This window comes from Strix uralensis, chromosome 4 (assembly GCF_047716275.1).
Source record: "Strix uralensis isolate ZFMK-TIS-50842 chromosome 4, bStrUra1, whole genome shotgun sequence".
Classification (NCBI taxonomy): Eukaryota; Metazoa; Chordata; class Aves; order Strigiformes; family Strigidae; genus Strix; species Strix uralensis.
Window position 1 is genome coordinate 100384807 of NC_133975.1, and position 21723 is coordinate 100406529.

Consider the following 21723-nt stretch of genomic DNA (forward strand, 5'->3'; position numbering starts at 1 on the left):
GAGGGAAAGAAATCATTTGATGTTATACCTTGTTAGTGGTCTGGCAGTGGAGAGAGAATAGACAATATTACATAGCTCCACCAACTATGTATTATTTTAACGAAGAAAAATTTCTAACAGAATGAAGAGATGAGACAAATGTCTTTACAAAATCTGTTTGTAGCCTGATAGCAGCAAAGGATCTATCATGATTAGCCAGTATAACTAGTCTTTCAGTAGCTTGGATCAGCTTCTAACCTTCAATAATAGGAAAATTAAGTGATTTTAGGGATTGTCACTTCAGATTTGATTCTACCCCTGGAAATCAAAACAGTCGCATCCATACCAAGCCTCTTCTCTCAAGATGTTCTACAGTTGCACAGATGTAATGCAATGCACTAAAGTCTACAGTGAGTAAAGGTGATGTAGATCCAATCTGATTTACATTTTATGAGTTTAAATACCGTGAAAAGAAAGACAGAAAAATCAATAAATTCTATGCTTAGAAAATTAGTATGATGCCACAGCAGGCATTCTGAAACAATCCTTTTGTAAGTAATTCTGAACAGCAAAAATCCAATACTTTGGTCTAAGACATCATCAAGACTACATAGTGTTCCATTTCTTAATGTTTTATATTAAACAATAATGCTAATCCATGAAAAGGAATCATAAAAATATCGACTCATTGCACCTAAATTTTATGCATTATTTTTCAAGTGGCTTGAGTAGCCTGGAAGACACTTTCCTGTTTATCTGGTACCTAGACTGATGATCTACAACTTTGTATTTTAGATTAACCTCTTCCAGGTTAGAAATCTAAACAGTTTAGAAAGCTTGGTTAGGAGGAAGTTTTCATATCTATGTTTATTTAGAGACCAGATGAAAGATGCTAGACACCCAGAAACTAGCTTTTTCTTCTAAGCCAAAGAACAGGGACTGACATTCTATTCAAACGTGGAGACTGGAGATATATAATTAAGCTAGCATGGAATGGTTGTTAAAATCAGGGGGTGGAAAACAAAACTAGACAATTAAAATGGGCAATTTTATCTGACAGCACTGCCAGCAGACTTTTTTAATTTTTGAACAGTTATGTACACAGAATTGAAAAAGAAGAGAGAGATGAAAACATGAAGGGAACATTGTTCAGCAATAAAATACTTAATAATATTTCTTTGTTGTAGATTTAGTTTTGCTGGACACAAAATTAACTATGTATTAACACATAAAGAAGCAATTTTAGTTGTTCTAGTCCTTTGTTCCTCTAAACAGACTCCTGATTCTGGAAGTTTTATTCCAGGTGACCTGGAAAGGATTATGGTTTTATTACCATGTGGAACAAAGGGATCACCTCCCAACATCCCAGCTGCTGAATAACTTTTTTTATCTTCCTTCCCATCAATTCCCAGAAAGTCTGGAGATGGAGAATGTAGTTTAACTGGTATCGTTTGCCTCATCTTCACATAGATTTAGCACGGACTTTTCCAACATTTAAATACTATCTTCCAATTCATTTTTTGGAAGCCCTGAACCTGGGAAGGTCAGCCATATTAAAACGTAGTTTGAACTGCAAGAACTTAAGTCAGAGGGAAAACAACCCTGATTTTTTCCCACTGTAGTGGCCTATTCTGAGTTCTGTGTTTTCAAATACTAGGGTTTATAAGAAGGAAAACAAACAAACAAACAACACCAAAGACCCCCACAAACACAAACAAATGAAAAACAACAAAGCCACAGATCATGTACTTAGATATTATGAATTAAAATGCAGCTATCAAATTAACATTGTATCTGAACAATCAGAAATAAAAAATAACGTGTTAGTAAATAGGACTATCCAAGCAAGGTCTTCTACACATTCTTATGTCAATATGGGAACTGCGAAAGATGAAGGAGAAGATAAAATCCTTCAGAAGAGAAATGAACTATGCTATCAAAGTAGAAAGAGAGCCATTGCTGTGAAATCACACGGTGGGGATATATATATACACTGAACTGTTCCTATCTGTGTCAACAGAAGTACAGAAAACTGAAAATGTCAACACCAATGAATTCCTGCTACTTATGAAGGACTACATGGTACTAAATTTAGAAAGAATTTTGGAATGGAAACAATGCTGGATAACAAATACAAGATAATTTACACTTACAATTTACTTCATTCAGATGTATAGTAATGTCATTGCCTTATGACCTTGAAAGGGACCATTTATGAAAAATATGGCATATAGGATTTTTACCCAGAAGATCAAGTGATTATTGAGACAGATTGAGTCCTACCCTTTCTGACTGAAACTGGAATCAAAATTCAAAAATATAACAAAAAGATACACTGAAAAAAAAAAAATCAATTCATTAAGCACCACATGGTTCTGAGTAACACATTTCAAATGGACTAGTGGCTGTGTGGTTTACAAACAAGATGAGGTCAAATGGTTGGGAACACTGTCATTTTAAGAAAAACTGTTATTTAATGCTTCATTTGAGTTTTCTTGTCTCAAGCAATCTAAGAATTTATGCAAAAATAATTCTCAAGTACTTAAGCAGCTCACAAATATTAAGGAATGGGTTTGGATTCACACAAAAGTGTGTCCCATAGAGGTATTTTCAGTAGTTCATTTTCAGTCATTACTATCGAAGCACCACTTGCATTCATTTTCTAGACTAGGAAAAATGGCTGCATTGAATGAAGTAACCGTGACATAAAGAAGAAAAGAAATACCGGGTCTCAGGCACAGAAAAGAAGGATTTTAGTTTTTGAAACAGCTGGGCATTCAGGTGGTACGGTTTTCCCTTTTAAAAGATTTCATTTGGCCATCATCCAAGGCTGCTTTTTTTCTTTTTTGTAAGAGAAGCAATTCTGTTTTCCATTTCTAACAGTTCTGAAGTCATTATGAACATGGACAATCACCTTTCCATATCAAAGTACACCTAGATCAAAAAGTTTCGTTAAGGATGAAGAAACTGGCTGGTCTCACATGGCTACCCACAAAGGTGACCAGAATTCACCAATCAATTAATGCACAGCAGCACCAAAACAGAACTAGCATCCAGTTCATTTTAAGCAAGTACTGATGAATTCCAAAATGCTATAAAATACATATACAAAATCAAACTTACGTTTCATCTATACATGAATATATCTATATACCTATACTCAGTATGTGTAAATCAGACTTTTACCTTCAAAATCTATTAAAAACACTAAACTAAGGAAGCTATGCAAGGTGAAACAGTAAAAGATATCTCAGTAAAACAAATCAGGGTCAAACTGACAGTGAATAGCTTTGCCACTTTTATCATAAATTACATTCAAGATAAATTCCACCTCTGGGGTAAGAAACATATCAAGTAGTCCTTGAGGTGGGCTTACAGGACTGAAAGTGAGTATGTAATAACTCAGGTGTGCTAAGACCCATCAACCAGTAAAGAAGAAAAACATTAACTTTTCTTCAGCTTACTTATCAGCAATTTTGTTTAGTGAACCACAGCAAATATCAGCTACCTGCAGCGAGCATTTCAAAGATGTCAGCATTAGTTTATGAGTCCAGACAGTTGCATTTCATCTGAAATACAGTAACTTTCTTCACATGTGGAGGATGTGATCTCCAGTGTTCACTGTAATGCGAAATAGGACCCACACAAACTTTTTCTTGTCATATGTAGCACTGTGACACTGTGCTTTCTCCTGGAATCAGATTCATGGCATGACTGACATGTACAGAAACCGACTTCTCCATCAAGTTTATTTTTACATTCTATTCACTTTCTTCCACAAAAGCAGAACTATAATGCACCAAAACCGACAGTGCAGTAACTTGCAAGCCACAATAAACAATACATTTAGTTTAAATGCAATTTCCTAGGAAAATACTTACCAAGGCACAGACACACAGTGAAACAAAATATACACAAGTGTATGACTCAAGGGTCTTGGAATGCACTACAGATAGGACAGCAGTTCAGTAGAACTGCATTATAAACCAATTGTATTTTATTTATAGAGAAGTAAATAGAACTGCCACAATGGATCAGATCCGTGGTCTGTCTAGCTGTATGAATTACCACCTTCTCAAAGGGATGTGACAGGCACACTGGAGTAACTATACAACGAAGTCATCCCCTAAGCCTCAATAACTACTAATTTGCTTGATGATCAGAAGAACAAGTAAATAACAGATTACATCCAGTCTTTGCTTACTAAAAAAATTATGATTATATTCATATTTTTAGATAGCTAATCTTTTAAATGTTTTTACACAGGCAGCAAATTAAAGCAAGGATTTTCGTAAGCTAAGTTTTTTTTTATTTTCCTCTTGACCTCGGTTTTTTTGATCTTTTTGATCATTTTTTTGATCTTTTTCTCTTGACCTCGTTTTAGTGCTAATAAATATTCCATAAATAAAAGGATAAGATATTATCTATAATTTTTCAAGCCAATTACATTCACACGTTTCAGTTTCTTCTAGGGTTCAACATCACCGCATAGTTTTGATGTCCCTGCCTTCCTGCCTCCAAAATACAGTACTGAAGTTTAAAGTTTAGTCAAAATTACAGAAATTAGAAACTAATAATTAAAGTCTGGAGAATATATAGCACAAAGATTAAGAGCCAAATTGACAGGTCACAAATGAATTTAAAAAAAAACTTGTCTTCTCTCTTTCAAATGTACTTCTCTTGTTGATGTTTTTATATACTGGCATTGGTGCCAGGACAGAACATTATTGTATATTATGGATTAGCTATAAATTAAGGAAATACCTAATTAGGATCAATTTCGTACTACCACAACCTTTACTCTCTTCTAAACTGAGAAATTTGTTTAGACTTGAAAACTTTAAACTCTCAATTAATACATTTATAAAAATCAATACTAACTGAAGTTAGCATATTTTCAGTACTAACTAATGAAATTCTAACCAACCAGGAATTTTCAGAATCACTAATTGCTACAAAACCACAGAACTCCATTCTGGCTCTGTAAGCACCAAAATCTGCTAATTTGACACAAGAAAATTTCCCATTTCTATGACAAACAGTAATATTCTGCATCTTGAAGATAACACCTCACTCAGACTTTAATTCTTCAGAAAAGACAAGAAAATATCTCACTTAATGCTTTCTATATTATCTCATCTCAGAGTTATACAGATCAAAATAGAACCAACCTTTATAATGACAAATGTCCCTTCTCATTTTATGTAACCCTACAGATTTTACAAGAACATAATGTACTTTTTTCCCCAAGATTCCCATTTTAGAAAGTTAATTTAGAGCTCTGATTATATGCAATATTTCTATGGAACAAGCACTCAAATATTCTTATCCATTCTGATCTCAACACATGGCTTTTATGCTTAAGATAACTAAAACCCATCCAGTTAAATAAAAAAAATGGTAAAGCAGAATTAATCTTGACATGAATATGCAAAGCATAAAAGCAAGCACCTGCAACGGTCTTTGGCAGCAGAAAATGTATTTCTAATATTTCAATCTCCAGACTGACAGTGGCCTTTATTTTCTCTAAAGCAAACAACTGAGTATTTAGTATATATTGGCAAGAATTATCTTAATCAAATGCAAAAAAAGTTGTTCTTTCTGCATGGAAACATTGCTAAGATTTATCTGATTTGTAATTTCAAAATAGTAAAACACCACAAAAATAATATAGTAGCTACTTTGGGGTGGGGTTTTTTGGTCAAATAATTAATTTGCATCACAACTAATTTACAAGGGAAAAATCTGTAAGAATACTATGTTTAATTACACACTTTTTTCCAATGGCTATCAGTTAAGAATTAAAACCAACAACTATCAGGTATTTGACAGGAGGGAGGGGAGCAATTGTCTGTCTTCCCATCCTAATTCTTAACAGCAAATTTTTGTTTATCTCCTTTAGTCAGTCATTAATCTTGCACAGTATGGTAAACACCACTATACGCTTCCCAGGTCTCAAATGTGGTAAGCTAACACGAGTCAATAGTGTATGAAAAAAGAAGTACTCATTACCATTCTCACACTGGCAATATATTCTTGGAGAAGAAAAAGAATGATCCATTAATAACGCCTGCCACTTGTCCTAGAGAAAAGGTTACAGAGGCAAAGATGTCATTACTGGGCTTCTAAGAGTATTTTAATTAATTCAGCAGAATGACTGTTAAAACCAAAGCATATATGTAGGGCAAAGCTTAAAACAAAAAACCAAAATCTCAAGATCACAATCTTCCTTCAACCCTAGGTCTTACTCCTTTCCAAGGATTATGCATTTCTAATATGTAACTACAGGTGGCAGCAACTGTTTATTCTTACAGGTCCAGAATTAATCTTTGAAGAGCTTCAAATGCTGTATCACAAGGTTCTACCCAGAAATAAGAGTCAAATTCATCTTCAGCGTCAGGCTAATGTTATGTCAAGAATTAAGTTGTTCTAATGAACACAACTTGTAGATGACAAAATTTCTGCACACCACTCATCTCCAGCTTTGTTTTTTACTTTACTGATGTAAAAGCAATACAACCTGATTAACTTGGCCGCTGAATAACAATTAACATAACAGAAGGATACTCCAAATTAAACATACTCCAGTATCAGAACCTGTATGTAAGATACAAAAGTGGAAAATACTTCCTACCTCAGTTAAAAAACCCTCTACTCCCAAATGCTTGCCCTTCCTTCCCTCTCCAAGGTAACATCCAGAATGTACGTAAGCTATGGAGAGTGCTCTTCTAAATTCTAAACAAAAGACAAACTCGAAATATTTAGTACAAGATACTAGTGGGAGGAATCTTGTTACGATCTTCCTAAGTTTGAATTTGTTCCTTCTTCTCAGAATTAGCACCCGCACCTTTAATCAGTTCTCATTATTGCTCTAATTACTAATGTCATTAATCAAGTTACAGAAAACAGTCTAGCCTATTTAACTCTACAGACTATATCCTTACATGATACTCAAATGAAAATAAAGCAAAAAATGATTCTGAAGGAGAAGAATCAGGGACAGGGCTCCAGCCTGTAGTGCAAAGTGCATGTGTGTGTGTGAGGAGGTAAAAGAAGAAAGGCAACGAAGAGGGTCTGCAGTTCCACAGGGACACCCATATTTACAGCTAAGCTCCTAAGCACTTCCTGCAGAAACAGGAGCAGCATGAATTTCACTTTCTTCACTCCTATCCTTTAGGAAGCAATAAGGCTCAATAAGGTAAGTAAGCTTGTAAACAAACCCTTTAAGTTCTTTCATCTTCAGTTCCACTTGGGAGGAAGTGTTCTTTGGTGGTATTTTTTTTTTGTTTCGAAAATATGCATTAGCTACAAGATACACATTACATATATGATATGCATATCTATATATAATTACATATATAAGCATGTGGGTGTACGCGCATATATATTCTCATAATGTATTTTAAAAAATACTTGTAGGGTATTAGAAGTTAAACTGACTAACCTTCCAAAAAACTTTTCACATCCTCCAGAAAGTTCAGAAGAATATCACTTAAAACATAAATGCTACCTTGTTGGAGAAGATGAAATGACAGGCTTCACCTGAAATCTGACCGCACTAAGGTGTAAGAATGATATGAATATACTGTTTTGGCTAATTAGCAAAATACCCCAACAAAAGAACCAAGTTGCAAATTCTGAACTGAATTTAATTAATTTCAAGCTATATCCTCAGGTATATGTTCTTTGGTTTGCTTGGCTACAGTTGGACCTTACTTTTTCCAGTCAGGATGAATCTGAGACCAACAACACATTTCACTATTTTCCATAAAAAAACTTCAATACTGAAGGTTTCAGACTAAATGGGTTTTGATACACAGCTGGCCCATCCCTGGGCTTCAAACAAGGACTAGCAGAACTGCAGGTATCTCACTCCAGTGTCTGACCCTCCCAACTACCAACTCACAGAACAGCTTCTAAAGTCAATGAATGGTGCTGCTTCTGGTCACTTAATTAGGCCATTTGCCTCAAAGTAACAGACCGACTAACATAACCCAGTGACTGAACTAACTTCACAGTATTACACATTACCAAGAACACCTGGCTTTAATTGGGAGATATTTCAAAGCTGCTATGACAATTATTTATGCAAAAGTTCTTGAAGATGATGGAAAGATTAATGAAATATATTCCCATGTATACTAGAACATTAGGAAAAATGCTAAACAGAGCACAAAATTTTTTCCACAAGTCAAAAAAATTTAGTTTGAAAAACTAATTTTAAAATACCAGCATGAGTGCTAGAACAATGCTTTTGGAACTGAATAAGAATTTATCTGTACACACCTATAAAACTTGTAATTATAGTATAGATACAGTATTTCTGTAGAAAACAGTATTGCATTAAGAATACCAATCTGAATAATGAAAGGAATAGCAGACATTTAAACAGACTATTGCACCTTATGTATTACAAGACAATTTCCAAAAGTATGATTGCATTGCTGTTTATAATTATTGATATTGGTTATTTGCTAATGAGGACTTTTTAAAAGTTTTGGTAGATTTTCCATTGCTCAGTGAGGCTGGCACACAGAAAGTCACTAGAATTTAGGGTCAACTATTACTTGGTTTACAGTTATTATAGTTTCTGTCAAATTTAAACTTATCTACAGGGAGTCTGTAACCCAGTATGAGCAAAAAGTTGACAGCAAGAAGAACAGCAGAAGCACTTATCCACGAGGAGGTTTATTAGTCCCTGGCCCTGTACCATGTCTGTAGCCTGTACCATGTGTGTACACACACAGACTGCATCTGTGCACAGTCAGAATGACAGGCAAGGAATACGGAAACAGTCACCATCTGGTACCAGAGGATGGTTGAATAAGCCCATTTTAGCTACAAAGTGGTAATAGAGAGAATGTGAGTGTGCTTCATGGGACATGGTAGGACCCAGTGTGTGTTTTAAAAAAAGTAGAAGTCAAGCAAAAGTTTATGAACCTCAGTGGCAACATTCTTTTTTTCCCCCCCCGCTGTGATGACACTTGTTTAGGATAAAGGTTAGTATTTGTGTCAGTTGAACCAGGAACTCAAGTTTGGACAGATCAAGCTTATGAGAATAAAATAATTTTAGAGGCTGAAATGAGTGGTGGTTTATTAATACTGACATTAGCAGGAAGGATGGAAGTGAGCATCATTAGCAAACAGATGACAAACAAAGGCTTGATATGAGATTTCTTCTATACAAAGTGGAAAAATTGTAGAGGATATGTCTTCTCCCATCAGTGCAGAAACTGCTCCTCCCTCCTCCCCACCACACCAAAAAGAAAAAAAGGAAATCCTATTAATGTGGAAGGGATTAAAAAAAATAAAAAGATAGTCTGAAAGAAATTTTGTGCCTTTTTTCTTCATTTGAGAAGACACTAAAAGAAAAGAATGATTGACAAAACAGTTCTGACTTATGATCACAAAGTTAGTGGTAATCTCAGTGTCAGTAGCTAAAATGTAAGCACCAAACTGGAGATGATTTCCCCCTTCCTCAAGTTTACCTTTGGTGTTTTAGAGCAAACGGATGCAAGACAAATAACAGACAGAAAAAAGAACAAACAGTAATGTATTCTAGATTTATGAGAGAGAAGAATTACCAGAAAGAACTGAGTAAGGCTCTGCATATTTATAATTGATGTCTACTAGGGGGAAGAAACAACAACTAAACAGAACCCCAAGGCAGCTTGCACTTTTCTACAGTTTGGAGACTCATTAAGAGAAAAAACATTTTTTTATTCCAGCTGGGAAGAACATGGGAGGCGTACTTTTAAAAGTGTTCTGGTTTAGAGCAGACAAAAAGACTATGACTGTTTTCAGAAATATCAGTTTAAGGGAACAACTAAACCATTTTTTTTCCATAAAGAATACTTAGTGAAATATGTGAACATCCTCCCCAAAAAATAGTTTTTGTTGCTCAGGAAGTGAATGGTAAATACCAATTTCACATATTAACCAGATGTTTTTTATCTAACCAGACATTTTTTTAGTGTAATCCTGGAAGTTCACCTTAAGATATGAGACTTACAAAATGTAAAAAAACTCTAAACCAACTGATTCCTGTCAAGATCAAAGCAAATTCCAAAAAACCCATGGGAAGTTTAGGAATAACTACTTTTTCACAGATGTGTAAGGAAATGGCAACACAGGACAGGCTTTTAGTAGGAAATATTTCAGGCCACCCAGAAATGCTTCTGGATAAACAAAAGTAGAGACACAAATTGAAACGAGGGTTGCTAAAAGGGGAGGAGAATGACTTCTGACAAGGTGCGTAGGGGACGTTGCCTCTAGAACTGAAGACTAGGAGAGCAAAAATAGCAGAAGAGTGTGAAGTGGTGCTTGATGAAGAAATGCTGAAGCCTAGAAGTTTACTACTGTCAAGTTAGCATATTCAGACCCATGACTTCAAGATGTAATTAGGCTGCGAGCTCATCTGAACACAGAGTAACTCACGTGCAAAATCATTTCATGTCCAACTGCACAAAGCACTCCAGCTTCAGTTGACTTACCTCCCATAATTTTAGATTGGCAGTTGATAAATTCTGGCTTCTTGTCTGTAAGGTAACGCTGACAAGTGTGATGTAGAACCTGAAAGAATGTGCATTTTTCCGAAGCTGTGCTTGCTACCCATTGGTCAAAGGCATTTTCAAATAGTAAATCAAATTCTGGGGAATCCTAGAAGAAAAAAAAACCAACACACTACTATTATTCCAGTTTTATAAATGATTTGGAGAGTGATACAGAACTATTATTTTTTAGAAGTTATTATGTTGGAAGCTCATGCAACTCAAGACCATCCCTGGGATTATTTTTCCTTTGCATGTTTCTGGATGCAAAAAAAGTAAGGCAGGAAGTTTTTTTCTTGCAGATATTTTTAATGAGGACTATTCAGCTATGACAAAAATACCTGAAAACAAAAATACTTTAGACCAAAAAATTATAAGTTGGAACCTCTTAAGAAATCCTTGTTATCTACAATAAGACAGTTACTTGTGTCTTCTACATTACACAAGGATTTGTGACTTTCAGCACAGAATCTACTTTCACACATGTGGTTCTGCTCTTGATGACCAGCCAAAAAGGGAAAACAAATAGCAAGTCCTAGCTACTGTATTTACTGTATTACCATAAAGTCTTGCTTAGGTCTCAGGATCACATGAAGAAAAGAGCACTCCCAGAACAAATCAAAGTCCAGCTCTATACCATGCATCAACTACCAAAATAAATGAATTTTATGCAAGAAGTATTGCTATACATTTAGCAATATTTGCTAAATATAATTTTGCAATCTAATCTAGTAAATGCTTTTTTTTTTTAATTGATGACACTAGGAATTCACAGGAAGACAAGTCTGAAAGGAACGTGTCTAAGCTTAAGAACTTGACAGGACTTTCAATCTGATAGTATCCCAAGTATCTGTTATTTACGTAGCTGCGCAGCACAAGCTGGGAAAAGGCCTAAAACTCATATCCCTTATCTATTGTCACCGCTCTCATTTTCATTGTCCCTTTCCCCAAGAAATATATAATTCCACCCCCTGCATTTCAGAAGACAGTGGCCAAAGGTCGTCTTTTTTGTAGAAAAAGGACTGTACTGGGTAGTAACAGAATTTGGTGCACCACTGTTAAGATGCTTAGGTGGCTGATCAGAGCACAGCTTTGAACAAACCAAGTGGGTTAGTCACAAACATTTTTCTGTACAGTGAACACAGTAAGTCACTTTGTGATCACACAGTACAAGCCACATTCCTAACTTCTAATTCTGCTCGTTTACTACTAAAGATATGTATTCATAAGCTTATTGCATATTAGTATGACTGTCTTGAGACAGCTCAAGGCAGGCTGTATATTCCACATTAAAGGAATAATTCCAGAACTATTTAGCGGGGGTTGGTTTGTTTATTTTATTTTTGGTTTAAATCAGCATTCATGTGTCATTGGCAACGAAACCACACCACCACCCTTTGTAGAAAAAGATAAGCAATGCAGAAGGATATGAGGAGAGGAATGTCCTAGAAAAAACGCAAGGTTCACAATATTTCACAAACCTGAACCTCAGTAACCTCTCCTATCCTTACTTCTACTTACTGCTCTATTTTACAACATCGCTACATGCCAAAATGGACCCCAAGAGACTTATAGCTGAAGACAAAGCAAACAACGCTCTTATTTTTCTCTTTACAAAGAGAGTAGGAAGAAAAGTAGGGAAAGACAGGAAGAAAAAAACCCCTGTATGACTGAGCTTCGGCCTCTTCCCAACTTTCCCATTAAAATCTATTTCATATATTCCATTGACTTAATTATTTTTTGAGAATTTACACTTAAACGTGTATCTTATCTTTCCAGATACCTTTTGAATTGCGAAAGAATGCCTGACTCACAAATCAGTTGTAAAAGAGCTCAATTTCTGTTTTCTAGAAGTGTTCAAACTCACCCGATTAGGGTCTATACCATTGACCTGGCGAAGCTGCTCGAGCATCCACTGCGTTCTCCTGACAAAAGATGTAGAGCCTTCAAATTGCTTCACCTTCGTAATAGATGCTTGAGCTGGTTTCTTGTTTGTCACTGAACATATAACAGAAAAAACATATAACTGAAACGGGCTTAATGTTTTAGAAACATGCCATTTAGTTCACTGTATCAGTAGTTGGTTTGCTGGTGTATTTTCTATAATGTCTCACAAAGTAAACACATGTCACTGATTCTGACAGTAGAACACATTCCCCTTCCTGGATAACATACTAAAAAGCACATTCCTCATTGTCAGAATGGTGGTACAATGCCAGACAAGCACTATACTACTCAAAATTAGATATATTCTAGCCATTATCAGCTTAAGATGCCAACACCCTGTAAAAAACAGAACTAAACCGAAGGTCTTTCCATCTGCATTCCACATTCTATTAAAATAGTACAGAACAGAAAAAAAACCCCAATGTAGTATCAGAAGGTAGCAGCAAAACTAGATCAGAACAATTAATGAAATGCGAAGACTAGATATTAGTAAGAAGTGAGATTAAAGATTCATTGATTGCTCAATGGCCTATACACCCAAGCCTAAATATCAATAAAACAGAGGTGACAGGCATCCTATCCATAGTTACATCGTGTATACAGGTTCTGCTTTTACTTCAAGTTTACACACGACTGAGTGGGAAATGAATTCAAAAGTTACATGAGCAGGCCACCAACTTATGTCCCTACCTTCCACAAATTCACTATTTCTAATATTTACTCATGTCTTTTTTGTCAAGAACAGTGATCGCTTTAGTAGACTCTATAGCGTTACGTGAAGTTTCACATATTTTCTACAAAGCAGTACTAATAGAAGGCTATCTAACAGTGGCTCAGGTTTTGAGATCTGCAGATTATTCTCTTTCCATGCAAACCAGGCAATAATCTACTGCTGAATGAGCCATGTATTAAAAAGAAAAAATTGTGCACACTATACATAAGCCACATATAGAATTAACCCTAGTAGCACTGCAAAACAAAGCATTCAAAACTAGGAACCACTAGACACAACAATTATGTAACCAAACGCTATTTTTTTCCTCTCAGTATCTCATGGATAATCAATTACGAGATATGTAGCCTTAAACTTTAATACAGCAAATTTCTCACTTCTCTGGAGTCTTCTACATGACATACATTCTAGTGCTCTTGAAAACAAGGCTCACCATTTCAAGGTGAAAATATCAAAATCTACATATATGATAGTTAAACACTAAATGTCTCATCTCAACATCTCCATAAATTGGCTCATTTGACATATGCAAAATCTAATTCCCCAAACTTCTCTGTACAGCACTTTTAATAATCAACGAACAGCAGCTTTGTCTTCAGCTGGAGCTGTTAGTGCACTGTACTTCAGCAAAAGAAGTGACTAAACTTTGGCAACTCTTAAAAATGGCTATTGGTGATCAACTATAAAAACATCTTGACTAGATGACTCTTTCTATACCATCCACCACACAGTAACTCTGGGAGAGGCCAAGAGGGCTCCTTTTCTACAGAAGAGGGAGTCTTGGGTATCTCAGGGTCTTGGGTATCTCAGGGTCTTGGGTATCTCAGGGTCTTGGGTATCTCAGGGTCTTGGGTATCTCAGGGTCTTGGGTATCTCAGGGTCTTGGGTATCTCAGGGTCTTGGGTATCTCAGGGTCTTGGGTATCTCAGGGTCTTGGGTATCTCAGGGTCTTGGGTATCTCAGGGTCTTGGGTATCTCAGGGTCTTGGGTATCTCAGGGTCTTGGGTATCTCAGGGTCTTGGGTATCTCAGGGTCTTGGGTATCTCAGGGTCTTGGGTATCTCAGGGTCTTGGGTATCTCAGGGTCTTGGGTATCTCAGGGTCTTGGGTATCTCAGGGTCTTGGGTATCTCAGGGTCTTGGGTATCTCAGGGTCTTGGGTATCTCAGGGTCTTGGGTATCTCAGGGTCTTGGGTATCTCAGGGTCTTGGGTATCTCAGGGTCTTGGGTATCTCAGGGTCTTGGGTATCTCAGGGTCTTGGGTATCTCAGGGTCTTGGGTATCTCAGGGTCTTGGGTATCTCAGGGTCTTGGGTATCTCAGGGTCTTGGGTATCTCAGGGTCTTGGGTATCTCAGGGTCTTGGGTATCTCAGGGTCTTGGGTATCTCAGTTGTCTTAGGCAGACATTTAGTCTCAAGGTAGCTGATGTGATCCACTTGGAAAAATGGCAGTTCCCCCTTTAGGTCTCACACTTCTAATTACTGCACACAGCCAAACAGATCTAGTTGCATGTCACCTTTCATGTCTTGTTATTTTAGGAAAAAGCTAGCATTTCTAGAATATTCAAAACAACAGCTACCCACAAACCCAGCAAACATGCTTTAAAACCTTCATTTAGTCCACGACAGCTTGACAGTAGTATGGCAGTCATTACAACTCTGTGAAACCCTTTGGCAGCTGGGAAAACCAAACTCACTAGCTGCTCATTATGTTGCTTTGCAAACTAGAGCACTTCCACACAAGCCACTGAGTGGGTGTTACCTTGCAAGCATGTAAGAAGTCTTTTCTTAAATGTGAAAATAATTTGAAGCAATTACATGTTCCTAGCCATAGTCCCTCTCTGACAAGTCATTCAAATGTGTTTGCTAAAGTCTTCCACAATTATTATCTACCTTAAATATTTTCTTTTATTAAGTTATGCTTCAATTTTAGGTGGCGGTTTTTGTTTGCTCTGGGGTTTTTTGTGTGGAATTTTTTTTTTTTTTTTGGTAACAGTACTTAACATTATGCTTCAAAATATGAAGCTGTAGTAGTGTGGAAAAACATATTTATTTGGAACCCATCAATAGATGGTAGTTCCATATGGTATTTCTGTGTGTCAGATGCAAGTAAATAAAATTTTTCATTTCTATTTATTTATTTTTTAAAGGAACATACAGTTATTGGTAAAGTAAGAAAGAATGTGTGAGAAGTCTGCTACAGCAATTTATGATGGAAGACATCATGAGGTTTGGTTTTGGTGTTTGTCTTTTTTTTTTTTTTACACACTAGATTAACATACAACCAAAAGTGCTGAGTCAGAAACAGCACCATTTCTTCTGGCATTGAAGACATTAACCATTTTGCATTATAAATAAAAATAAATTACAGTATTAAGTTTCAAAGAGGTTGTTAAAACTTGAGAGGCACGTATTTAAGTGAAATACTCTTTCAAAAGCAGATCAGAGAATACGAGGCAGAAACAGTCAGATCAGAATTAGCTTTAAAGAATGCTATGACAGTCAGGAAAGTCACTGTTCTCATCATTTGGAACACATAGAAACAAATGTATTTGAATTCCAGACCTCAGCTAGAATCAAGTACCATGTGCATGTCTCGCATCTTAAGCAGCAAATCAATACAGCTCATTACAGAATGCTAAGGGAAACTGAAGTCATAGTCCAACTTCATCTCATCTGAAGTCCAGAATATATTTTATTTTTTCAGTCTTCTAAAGTATCCTTACTTGAATGGAAAAGATAAAATAATGAAAAATGGTTAATTCCTTAAATACCTACCCAAGCCTTGAGAAGCAGTCTGAAAGCTCTAAACCACCACACTATGAAATTTTATTTATTCATTACCAGATTTGAAATGCATATTTAAAAAGCAATGTCTGTCATTCAAGTCTTGACTGTGGATATCTGTGTTTGTTTTGGATGTTCTTTAAATTTGGATCTGTGTATTTAATAACTCAAACTCTAGGTAATTAGGAATCTTATGACAAATGGCTTGACCGACTCACAAAATTTGTAGTCACATTGCAGTCTATGTCTACAGTAGTTAGTTCAGTCATTCAGTGCCTAAGGGAGAAATTAAAAAATACAAAGTCTTGAAGCAGGCAGTGACTGCTGCAATTGTTCACATTCTAATAATAATGGGGGAGGAGTGGCTGGAGAGCTGCCAGTCAGAGAGGGACCTGGGGGTGTTGATTGACAGCCGGCTGAACATGAGCCAGCAGTGTGCCCAGGTGGCCAAGAAGGCCAATGGTATCCTGGCTTGTGTCAGAAATAGCGTGGCCAGCAGGGACGGGGAGGTGATCTTACTACCTGTGTACTCGGCACTGGTGAGGCCACACCTTGGTTACTGTGTTCAGTTTTGGGCTTCTCATTACAAAAATGACATTGAATTTCTCGAGCAGGTCCAAAGAAGGGCAACGAAGCTGATGAAGGGTCTGGAGCACAGGTCTTATGAGGAGCGGCTGAGGGAACTGGGGTTGTTTAGTCTGGAGAAGAGGAGGATGAGGGGAGATCTCATCGCCCTCTACAACTACCTGAAAGGAGGTTGCAGAGAGCTGGGGATGAGTCTCTTTAACCAAGTAATAAGCAATAGAACAAGAGGTAATGGCCTCAAGTTGCACCAGGGAAGGTTTAGACTAGATATTAGGAAGCATTTTTTTACAGAATGGGTTGTTAGGCATTGGAATGGGCTGCCCAGGGAGGTGGTGGACTCCCCATCCCTGGAGGTGTTTAAGAGTAGAGTCGACATAGCGCTGAGGGATATGGTGTAGCTGGGAACTGTCAGTGTTAGGTTAATGGTTGGACTAGATGATCTTCAAGGTCCTTTCCAGCCTAGATGATTCTGTGATTCTGTAATTTTTTTTACCTGGGCACTGCACAGATTAATCACTTAAGCAGCCTTAACTTTTACTGTTATTCTGTCACTAGCTCTTGAGGAAAAAAAAATAAAATAGCATAAAAGAAGTAAGATCACTCAAAAAATTACTTTCATCTATGAAATTATTTCATTTGTGAAAGTGACAGACTCATTCCTGAATGGGCCTGAAGAAGTCTACTGAAGGCATTGGCTATCTGTGTAGTTCCATCCAAAACTATTCATCAATTTAATGTTCGATCAGTATAATCTATCTGTATGTCAAATCCTGTACAGTGGATACTCAACCCTCAAGTCACAAATAATCAATGATGCGAAGTTCAAGGTGGCTGTTAATAATTAATGATGGAAACAAGCTTTAGAATAGACTCAAGACAGTCTAAAGCCTTTTAGAAAAAGATCTCTGATGAAGAAAAAGTTGAACTCAGTATCATCGCTGTGTGATGTGATTTCATGGTCATTGTATCTAGAGCTTAATCATTCCTACCTTCTTCTAGAAACATTGCCCTAAAGCAAAACTCTTCTTTTCACAGTGAGAGTAAGTCTAAAAACAGCCAGGAGTTTCCCAAAGAGCTTTTGATTCAGTCAGAATAAAGAGAGCAGATTTCAAAGCAGTAGCACATTCTAATTTAAAATATTATTTAATATCTGATACAGATTTTATTACAAAATAGATAAAATTATGTATTAGTATTTCTGGTAGAAATGCATCTTTTTTTCAAGCCAGTTCTTAAGGAAAAAAAGTTATGAATAGATTGTGACCGAGATAATTACTTCTCTATACTTTCCAGTTTTCCAGAGTTACATATTGAAAAGCTGTCTTCTCCCTCCAGACTTCTGCTTGTGCAATTACATCTAATTCTCACTCTGCAAGTCCCTTCACTCCCAGTCACCAAGAAAACAACTTGCAAAAAGCTGACTAAAATCCTGACAGTCACATACACAGTCCTAGTAAACTATGGCTACCAGTTAGGCTGATAATCTGCAGTTTCTGACCGTCAAAAAAATAGTGACTTTTTTGTTTCTTTGACCAATTTCTACTCAATTCTGCAACTTGTTTGAATTTGGTATTCAGAGGACATAGCACAAGTAATTTATGGAAATGCCTCAGAAATTTGCAGAAACTCAGGACAGATTTCTTTCTTGCAAATGTCATAAAGTACAAAGGCTGAAAGAAAAGACAGTATCAACAAGATATCTACAAGGCCTGACCCTCATTTGCTATTCTCACCTATACCATTTCAAAGCAAAAGTCAAGAAAACAAGACTTGGTTCCTCTACCACGAGTAGCTCTTCCTTCTGTCACAAGAACCATCTTACAATTGTTTTCCCCCACATTTCAAAATTTTACTCTCCCTGTTTTATTCCCAGTGAGGAAATGGGCACTAGGCAGGGGTAGGGACACTAAGTAACAGACCCCTCATCCCTTATGATAGTAGAAGCCTGTATTATTGCTGTTGTGCAATGCTCCAAGGTAGTTTGAACTACTACTGTTCAGGCCACATAGTCCTATAAGCAAAGTATGGTCCTGGCAAGCAACTTTCAGAATTTCCTAAAGCAACTTTCCAACGGTCAGACAAAGGAAGCTGAGGATTAAGTAAGATAGAGCAAATAAGTACATTCTGACTTGCTTAGGTATTAAAGAATTAGGACCAGATACATGAAACTGTCTTAGTATACCATGTAGATTTCAGGAAAACTATTTCCATTCTGCTTCACATGATGGTTGTGAGCTTCGCTGTCTATCAACTCCAGCTTTGAGTTTGAACATCAAAACTTGTGGTATTTCATGTTTTTTCAGAGAAGTTTCAACTAAATACTGATTTAATGTGGAGTCTAAATGAATTCTAGAACTTGAAGCCTTCCCACTGTGGCTATGCAACTGCTACCTCCTGTAACCTTCGTACCTGCCATGGTTCTTAGACCTCAGCTATCTATAATACAAAGAGATGCTCTGAGAAGACAGTGCTAATAAGAACCCAGATTTACGCTGCCACCTCCAGGATTAAATTTTAGGTACAGACAAAAAAGGGTATGTTTGCAGTAGAAGACTGCTAGACTCATTGAAAATAAAGAAAAGCAGCTGAAACTGGCGCAGGTTTAAATTACCACTTGCTAGTCAAGGCATGCCAGGTGTCAAAATGTCTGATAAGTTAAGGCTTGACTTCTCAGAATTGCATTTCCTACTTTTGCCCATATTTCCTCTTTCCTTTGACAATGCTGCTTTCTCACCATCTGGGATCAAAGGAGCTGAAAGCAGGGAGAAGCTGCACAGCTCCCACCTTTTCTACTTGCCAAATAGGACAAGGGGATGTCAGTGGCCCTAAATACACAGCAGTTTACCCAGAAATGAATTCCTTCTGTTTCTTTTGTCACAGCATAATGTTTTGACATCAAATTGGAAAACACAAAGAGAAGCTTTCAGATACAACATAGGCATGCTAGTCATAATCTAACACGTTTTTTTTCCCAGAGCCCTTCCCAATAGTTCAAATAACAAACACTCTGCATCATCTGCCTGCTTAAATCAGCATCTACTGCATTACTGTCTGTAACAAGTTGCCAGCCTCACTCTCATTGCTTTCCAGACAAAAATGTAGGAAATATATATTTCTTAATTAAGGTTTATTCACAGATTATTCAAAATAATTTTAAGTAGTTTTTTTTTCTTTCTACATAAAGATAACTTGCATCTGCTGAATAGTAAACCAAAAATCAAGTACTAAAAAAATCAGTTACTCTGAAAATTCATATTAAAGTATGTGATAAATTCCCAAGATGACAGACTAGACAAAACAGTTTTCTGGTGTCTTTAAATAAAAAAAAAAAATGAAAAATTGCTTTGGGTTGCAATGAAAAACTTATTTTCATGTGTAAGACACATAAAGTGCTATAAGCCTGAAGTGAGAGATTATTTTCCAAATATACCACGGAATGCATTAATAACAAACTGCTGCTTATAGCGCCTTGCTCTTCAGTTTTTGCACCTAGTTTTCCATTATATTTACTTTTCAGAATGCCATGTAAATACATGTCCTTAAAAATAGTTTTCATGACTATTCAAAAAACTTTAAGTCCCCATCATACTATACACATTAGTCCTTACAGTTTCTTGACAGACTCATTTTTTCATTCCTATAAAATTATTAAAGCTAGAAAGATAGAACTATTGCAGTTATAAATAGCTTGTTTAAATTACTCTTCATATACTACAGCAATATAGTTTGAGGTATTGATACCAAAGCAACTGCTTTTCATACTGGCACGGTTATAGAGACAGATGCAGTTAACAGTGGAAAGAATGGCATACTTCATTTTATAGCCCGAGAGAACGCTTCTGCTTATCTGTAAATATTTGGAAAGGAATCTTATTAAACACACATTCACTTCCAGAATGATGACTGAACTTCCAGGTTTTGTTGGAATTGCTTTTACTATTCTATATTGCAAAGCAGCCAACTTTCAAACTTCTATCACCTCCTCCTTCCTGCATACAGTCAGCTGCATTTGAAGACTCGAGATACTTCTAGTCAAATATAGCAAATTTGAGTTGTGTATATGGTTTTAGTAAAACCTAGTTGAGAGAACAGGATGGTGCTCTGACAGATCTACCAAGGTACTGTTACTGCAGAGGAAGATAACGGGTATTCCAGCCAGGTCCCAGGGAAGAGGGATGACTTCCTCACAACCCAGGGATCAAAGTCTTAATCGGAGACCTGTTAATCAGCACAGAGCTCCTGCTGATCCTGGCCTAGAGCATTTCACATTAGTAGTTCACCTTTTCCTGGGATGGTAGAGCCTCACCTCTTAACTAGAAGGTATTTGGTGACTGAGAATTTCAGCCCACCATAGCATGTGCCCTTCTGTATTATTCTGGATCATCTACAGCTTCAATCTTCTTTGCTCTATTTTCCTTAAAAGGAAGGCAGCATCCTACACAGACTTTGCTGAACAGGATACTTTAAATAGTCTTGTAAGCATTTACACACACTTCAGAAAATCCCACTTCAATCTAGTTTCGAAATCAAGGCTCAAGATACAGACCACACTGAATATCTGTGTGGGTGGCTTGAGATACTCCTTTTATCAATTCTGGTCACTTCAGCACCCGCAACTATGGAGAACCAGTTAAAGTCAATATCACAAATGTATTTCTAAACTTAGTAAGTGAAATTTGGCATAATTCCCGTACAAGTTAACAGATGTGCATCCGCATGCAGAGAGTACACTAGGAATTACCTCACCAGCCTGAAAACAATGTTTGAAATTCACAGCAAGTGTCCTGAGGGGCAGGAAGAGGCTCTGGAAAATTAAAGTTTGAATTTGTTACTCAGTAACTCATAAAAAGTGTGGTATTATGAAAGAGTTCCCCATTTCTAAGTTTGCTTAGGTAACTTGACAGACTTCAGGTTCTGGATCTAACTGGCCAATGACTTTTAAGATCCTACAATTTAAAATGACCCTGCTGTAACAGGATAGTGTTTACTGGAGCTTTTAAACTGACTTATAAAACTGTGCTGTTTCCTTGAAGTACTGAATCAATGACCTAAAATATAGTAGACGAGACTACTAGTACAGAAAATACTTTGACACAGCAGATGCAAGAAAGTACTATTACATCTGTTCAGCACAAAATCCCTAGC

At 36.6% G+C, this 21723-nt stretch overlaps 1 protein-coding gene across 3 annotated transcripts in view; it reads right to left on the minus strand.

The window, feature by feature from the left end:
- The window catches only part of STXBP6 (syntaxin binding protein 6), a 129178-nt gene that overhangs the window by 21616 nt on the left and 85839 nt on the right, over nt 1–21723 (minus strand). For all 3 annotated transcript variants that reach the window (XM_074868202.1, XM_074868204.1, XM_074868205.1), the window contains exons 3-4: nt 12397–12527; nt 10473–10638 (exon numbers count right to left, since the gene is read on the minus strand). In XM_074868202.1, coding sequence (XP_074724303.1) covers nt 10473–10638; nt 12397–12527 — 297 coding nt within the window. The remainder of the gene's footprint in view (nt 1–10472; nt 10639–12396; nt 12528–21723) is intronic.